Source organism: Glossina fuscipes, unplaced genomic scaffold, assembly GCF_014805625.2.
Source record: "Glossina fuscipes isolate IAEA_lab_2018 unplaced genomic scaffold, Yale_Gfus_2 119, whole genome shotgun sequence".
NCBI classification, from domain to species: Eukaryota; Metazoa; Arthropoda; class Insecta; order Diptera; family Glossinidae; genus Glossina; species Glossina fuscipes.
This window is the reverse complement of record NW_023998462.1, coordinates 165,502-172,243: the sequence shown is the minus strand read 5'-3', so window position 1 is coordinate 172,243 and position 6,742 is coordinate 165,502. Positions and strand designations below refer to the sequence as shown.

At 35.7% G+C, this 6,742-nt stretch overlaps 1 protein-coding gene across 1 annotated transcript; it reads right to left on the bottom strand.

Moving 5' to 3' along the window:
• Nucleotides 1-221: 221 nt before the first annotated feature.
• On the bottom strand, nucleotides 222-5,112 carry LOC119640338 (ubiquitin-protein ligase E3C). Its single transcript, XM_038038273.1, has 9 exons — nucleotides 4,804-5,112; nucleotides 3,911-4,257; nucleotides 3,119-3,860; nucleotides 2,654-3,059; nucleotides 2,477-2,598; nucleotides 1,636-2,412; nucleotides 1,432-1,576; nucleotides 676-1,375; nucleotides 222-609 (listed from the first exon to the last, which is right to left on the bottom strand). The coding sequence occupies exons 2-9, from the start codon at nucleotides 4,244-4,246 to the stop codon at nucleotides 442-444; spliced, it is 3,396 nt and encodes a 1,131-aa protein (XP_037894201.1). The 5' UTR covers nucleotides 4,247-4,257; nucleotides 4,804-5,112; the 3' UTR covers nucleotides 222-441.
• Between the last annotated feature and the right edge of the window lie 1,630 nt (nucleotides 5,113-6,742).

The following is a 6,742-nucleotide window of genomic DNA, read 5'->3' as shown; positions in this document are numbered from 1 at the left end:
AGAGACATCAAAGACTTATCGGTAGCGATAAACCTAAAAATGGCTACACCAAGCGTAAGAAAACAAAGGGAAGCGTCATAAAATATGTTAATCCTGTGACAGCAAAAAATATTGCTAAGGAAAACACTTTCGTAGTTATATATACACATACATGGCTATGTTTTTTTTTTATATTTTAAACGTAATTCTCAAATTAGTTATTTCGCTTAATTATATTTTCTTTTTATATGGTAACAAATTTTTATTTTTAGTATTTTACGCATAGTAGTTAGCATAAATAGGCGCGCTTATTTCTCTTCAGTTTTAAGCAAATTTCTCGTTCTAACATAAAAGTAACTGATGTAAATTTCGAGAAAAAAATAGAAAACATCCACAGGCTTATGTAAAAATCTGTAATAAAAAAATGTGGCAAGGAGGGAGCCACTACTTCTTTAAATACATTTAACTCAATTCAAATCCAACTCCCGATTGAATGGCATATAAAAGTTTTTCACGCATTTGTTCGACCGATTTGAAAGGTGGTAATTTGAGTAAATTTGTACAAGTACTAGCCGTAGGCAAACGTTCCATATCACCAGCATTTTGTATGAAAAACGGAGGATCCAAGTCCTGTTCAAACAAGGCAATTTTCAGTTAAAAAAAGAAACTACAGAAATAGTATCGCAACAAACTGACCTTGAAGCCAAGCAGCGGCGGTCTTGAGCAACTAGTGACAAATTTTAGCAACTGCCGCTTTTGCATATCATCAAAACTTTCTATAGCGCACCAAAATGCCACAATTGAAGGATGTTCTGGGTTGTAATCGCCGCCATATTTACAATTTCTTTTAAGATCTTCCAAGTCGATAGGAATTTCTGCGCCCGATATTAATATTTGAAGTTCTTTATTACTAAACATATACAACCATTCCACAGGCAAAACATTAGAAAGACCTTTTCGGAAAGCCACACAGTGCCGACGAATTTGAACATTTAGTTTATAGTCGGCCATTAATTGGAGATATTCAATGCGATTTGAATTCGTCACGGATATGCTTTGACCTTGTGATTTTAGTTCCAATACTTGTGTCTGACCCAAGGAGCTACTTGCTACCGTAAAATCCAAATTTAATTCGGCAACGTCGCCTTCGTAATCTTTGAGATAAAGCAGATTTTTGTACAACTCTGGATCCAAAGATGCTAGCTGATGAATATCAACATCAGCATATTTGCCCGCCAATTTCGTAAGAAAAAATTCCGCCAGCGGCAGTTCAACCAAGAGGTTTTCATATATGGCTTTTCCTAGAATTCTCCCGATAAAATAGTAATGTTTTTCAAAGTCCACCAACAAATCCCCCACGTTCGGATTTGGATACAATTTGTTATCTGTCGTGACCCTGAAAATTTCAACGTATCCATGATTAATTATTAATAATAATATTACAAAACTTACATAAAAAATCCCCGATTTGGATCAAAAGCGGTCTTAATTAACTCTGAAAGAAATTCGCGAAATACTCCACCACCATCTATGCCAGCTTCATCCAAACCCAAAGAGGACACGAACTGAATACGAAATTTTAAACGCAAATCGGGTTCTATTTGAAAACTTCACCCGTTATTGCAAATTTGGGAAACAACATGTTTTCAAAATTACCATTTTCTGGCCTTAATTTATCGTAAGCATCTTCATACAAATGAGTTCTTCTCACTGTCAACATTATCGAAGGACCTTGTAGAAAAGCTTGCAAATGTCCCTGGATCCTCATTTTATCTGCAGCCACAAGACCTTGCAAGATATTAACGCGTTTACTGAAAGCTACCACAAATGGTATTTCACGCAGTATAGTAATAGATCTGATTTGCTTGGTAGACATGGGAGGGCCGTTTTCAAAATCCTCACGAGTAAAATCTCTTATAGGCTGAAATGGTCTTATGCCCCGAATACGACTACTTATGCCGCGCGTCAAAGGCAAATCGCTAGGCCGATCCAATGGTAAATCCAGACGGCCCACGGTCCAATGAGACTCTGGACAAAAGCCTAAACGCAAATCGCGAGTGTGAATTTGGTTTAACACGAATACAACCACCTTTAGTAAATTCGACCATATTAGCTTTTGCTGTTTCATTTGTTTGTCATCTGAGTCGGAACGACCTAACACAAAACGATAGTGCTGATTTAGTGTAGATCGCGTCTCTGGAAAGGCTAATTCCACCAGACCTAATGATACTTCTTTTAAAGTCTTTGATAATTGAACAATTTCAGCAAGAGTAAATGGCATCAAGCGAACGTGTAAAGTGGGTTGCAATGGCTTTTCGATCAGCAACTTTTCGTCGCAAAATTCAATATCATGTAAAGTTGGCAGGAGACGACCAAACAACATACAAAAAGTTGCTAGTAACGAGACAAACGATGAGACATTGGGCACTTTTGCTGTATAAAAGAACGCAATTAAAATGGCATCAATTCTTACAAGGACAATATAAGTACGACTTACGAACGACGCCTTTTGATATCAGTATCAGCGGTGCGTTAAAACCCTGCTGCTGCGACTGAGCTACCAACGTAAACCAAACAGCCCGTATGAAATTTGGCATAAATGCGAGGGTATACAAGAGTCTGAAAGGATATCCGATATATTCGCGTTATAGTAAATAGCATTTGTCTCGCCTACTTGTACTCGAATATCGCAGTTTTATTGTATATCATAAGATTATGGCAAATTTCACACAGTCCTTGGAGGACGCCGTCATCCTTGAGATAGTTTTCAATATTATCAGCAATTGTCTGAACTCGTTGATTGTCATTTAGCATTTCAACGGATTTCAACAAATTTTGCTTTTCGCTCTCAGTAAGTAGCACAGTAGTTGAAGTATTAACTACGTACATTGCTTGCAAAGGGCGTTGATTTGTGTAAATACTTTCTTCATCGTCGGATTCTTCGGTTGATGAATCTTCGATATCATTAGCTTGATGATTTATACGCTTAAGCGAACATTTCGGAAGCCGGAGGATCATTGGAGAAACGTGACCAATAATTTTGATATAGTCACCAAGTATTGACTTGGCATGAAGAGATTCTAGAATAACATATATGCTAAGTAAGAAAAGAAAGTGGTGAAGAGTTCATACAACTTACTCAAATGTTTGCGATCCAAAATTAGAAGTGAATGCAGCAGGAAACAGGTATATATTTTGGCGAAATCTTTTGTGTTAGTCTGACCAAATGATGTGCGACATTTCCCAGATAATGTAACCGAGAAGTTGGCCCCAAATGTGGATGTTGGGTCGCTATCCTTATTTATTTCCTCTGTTTGCTCAACGGGGATCCACTGTGCTAGTGATTTTATCAGATATTCAAATGGGAATTCCGGGCATTCAGCCAAACATGGAATGATGAAGTATTGAATAGGTTCACTATATATTGAGGAGAGCACATGCTTCGAAAACGATCGGTATACCGTCTCTCCAAAAGAAAAAAAACACGAACGGTTCACTAACAGGAGTGGTCTCAGCATAAGCTGAAATATTGCCTCCGAAAAGTGATTAGGTGGATGTAAGGTTTCCCCATCTAAGGGTGGACATTTTTGTTCCAACAGTTGTCGCAGACGGAAATAGTAATCTCGTTCTACTAAAAATCGAAATATACAATCCAAATAGATGAGTACTAATTTATCATTTTCGATGTATCGTTCAATCGATGTCTCTGCAGTAAACGTCTCCAACATTCGCAATGGTATAGCTTGAGATGCATGTGCTACTGCAAGCTGCGATATGCATAAGTCCAAAAGTTTTTTAAGACGATGAAGCCAAACGTATTCGCTAACACAATTTTGCAATAGGCGAGCAGGACTGCGTAGAATGTGCTGACAGATCTCAATCTGAAAGCATAACACGTTAAAAAAGAAAGGATTTGAATGGCTATGCGTACCAAACGCTCTTCGTCTCGTGCCTCTTTGGCGTTGTAAAAAAATACAATTCTCCTGAGCAGAAAAGCCAAATTTTCCTCTTCCATTAATTTATCGCGATGCGAACGTAGGAACTCGTCAAAGATCTCACGTTCTAAGCATTTACGTCTATGCCGGTGTATAAACGAGCGAGTGTAAGACTGCAACACAATTGCTCCATTATTTTCCCTACGCATTTGATTTCGTTTCAGACGTTCCTCGGCAGCTTTGCGAATTATGGTTTCCCTATCGCTCGTCTGGGAGGTACCACCCAAATTTTGAACAGGTCGCCGTCTATATTCCCCATCAAATCCAAACATCACTGTGCTTTCTTGTAATAAATATAGAAATTAAAAAGAACGATTTTCTTAACTCGAAGATATCAAAAACAAGGAAACAGCTCAAGGAATGTCCAATTTTTTTGTTTGCTACTTTCTTTATTCGTTTTACATTTAACGAACTTTTATTTTTTCGCTTTTTTATATAATTCTACCATTCATAGCAAAATTTTCGTGTACTTTTGTTGAATTTACAGTATGACTCTCCAAAATTTTTGATTAGTGAATTATGAGTTTGTGTTTACTTTCGCTCTATTTGTTTCGCGTCAACGTTGCCATACACTTGTTCTTTCTGAGAAAAAATTGGGATTTTAAGTAAATTTACTTAACATGGCCCATCAAGTCAGAAATTTAGTACAATATTCAAATTAATCTTTCAAAATAAAATAATGTTTTTAATTACAATTGTTAGTTGGATCTGAATACCCCTCTTTTCTACCTTCCTTTCATGTATAGAAAAATCCTTTTATACATATCCATGAACTTTTAAATTATTAATTATATCCAATTTTCTTTATATAGATATGGCCACAACTTACATGTTCATATTGTACTTAATTAAATCCAACTTAGACGTCAAAATGCATAAATTATGATTCACATAATAGAAAGGGCACATCAACACCAATAGGTATATATTTTACTCATCAAAATAAAACTTTGTCGGGTTTATGGCGTTATATACTTTAAATAAAACCGAACACATGCAAAATTAATGGAGAATTGACTTCACCCGAAATGGTTGCCACTAAATATTCATTTATTAGGTGTTTCTTTGTGAAGTTGTCTCTTTCTCTCATGTTATCTTCGGTAGCTTATAATTGTTTTAATGAACTTTTAGCACAAATCAAAGATGGTCTTTGCTTTTAACATAAATATCTTCAGTTAAAAGAAAATTTTTTGTATTTTTTTATACAAGCGACTGGGAAATTTTTATTCATATTTTTCTTCGGCCTATCTTAGAAGTAGCAATATTCATATTAGTTTATTTTTTTGTAATAAACCACAAATATTTTAGCAAGGACGGCAAAGATTAGCTACACAATAATTTACTATTTTTACACTGCTGTCGTGGTATTTTTACATTAAACGATTTTTCATCCTTCTCCCTTAACAGTTTTTCAATATTACACATCTCTTTTTCGTCACTAATAATTTCTCGTTGCTGAAGTATTTTACAGTCTTACAGTATTTGTTAAACTGTTCTCAGTGTTTCACAAATAATTCGACATTACAATTTTTTACGGATTTCATTAGAGATAATTTAATTTTCCTTTCTCGAAATTTCTCGGCATGCAATTCACAAGCTTTTTTTCCCTCAACAATTTCTTTTAATCCCATCGTCAGCTATTGCCACTACCAAAAAAACCCAGCAGAACAAAATCACCGAATGCTACGTTAAGGAAAATCTCTTCTTGTCAAACTCTTTTTCGAGCGCGAGCTTAACAATTCAAGTGGTGTAGAATTGAGTCCCTAGCAAAAATTGTTAAGCTAAGCCATACGTTATTGTAGTGACTATCCGAAATTTCAAGAATCTGAAAGGTTCAACCCTTTTTTTTTGGATTTTTACTAGGTGATTATAAAGAGAAAAACACGAACGGTTCGCTAACAGGAGCGGTTTCAACATAAGCTGAAATATCGGAAATGGTTAGGTGGATGTACGTTTTCTCGATCTAAGGGTGGATTTTTTTGTTCCAGCAGTCGTCGTAGGCGGAAATAGTAATTTCGTTCTACAAAAAAGCGAAATATGCAAACCAAATAATTAGTATTAATTTATCTTTTTCGATGTAGCGTTCGACGAATGTCTCTGCAGTAAACGTTTCCAGCATTCGAAGTGCTATTGCAAGCTGCGCTATGCGTAAATCGAAAAGTTTTTTAAGACGATGGAGACAAACGTATTTACTAATACAATTTATACTCGGTAAAGACAGAGCAGTCACGCATGGAATTTGACTCTGGAAACTTTCAATTGTTCCTTGTCACTAATGTTAACCAATGTCCAATGTGGCCACCCCATGGTTTGCCTTTCGTATACGAACTTATGTGACTTGAGAACATCCCTTTTTTGAAAGATTTGGTAGTGTCATGGAGCACGAGTCCACTTGATTGGCTAGATTTGATAAAAATATATTTTTTCTTCAGCGAGTCGGAAAAAAATGACCTGTCGAGTTGAGTAAAAAAGGGTCAATGTGAATAAGAGATTCTTTGATTGAACATTAATAAAGTTGTCTGATAGCTTGATTGCAAATGTACATAGATGTATACATATATATTACACGTGTTATTACATCCGTCACATATCTGTGTTCATATTGATCTCTCCTTACTTTCAATTAATTTTCTTGTTTTATTTTACTATTTCGACTTTTGAAGCGAAATATTCTGGGATTTTCTATTCCTTCTGCGAGTCAATATATCAGCAAACAGCAGGATAATTATCATTGATACCAAAAACCGAGTGATAATTAAAATGAAAGG

Bases quoted from the DNA above. Each gene is read 5' to 3' on its own strand.
- LOC119640338 (XM_038038273.1), bottom strand. From the start codon at position 4,246: ATGTTTGGATTTGATGGGGAATATAGACGGCGACCTGTTCAAAATTTG. The intron at 3,861-3,910 runs GTACGCATAGCC...TTATGCTTTCAG, and splicing joins CACGAGACGAAGAGCGTTTG to ATTGAGATCTGTCAGCACAT. The intron at 1,376-1,431 runs GTAAGTTTTGTA...TGAAATTTTCAG, and splicing joins CCAAATCGGGGATTTTTTAT to GGTCACGACAGATAACAAAT.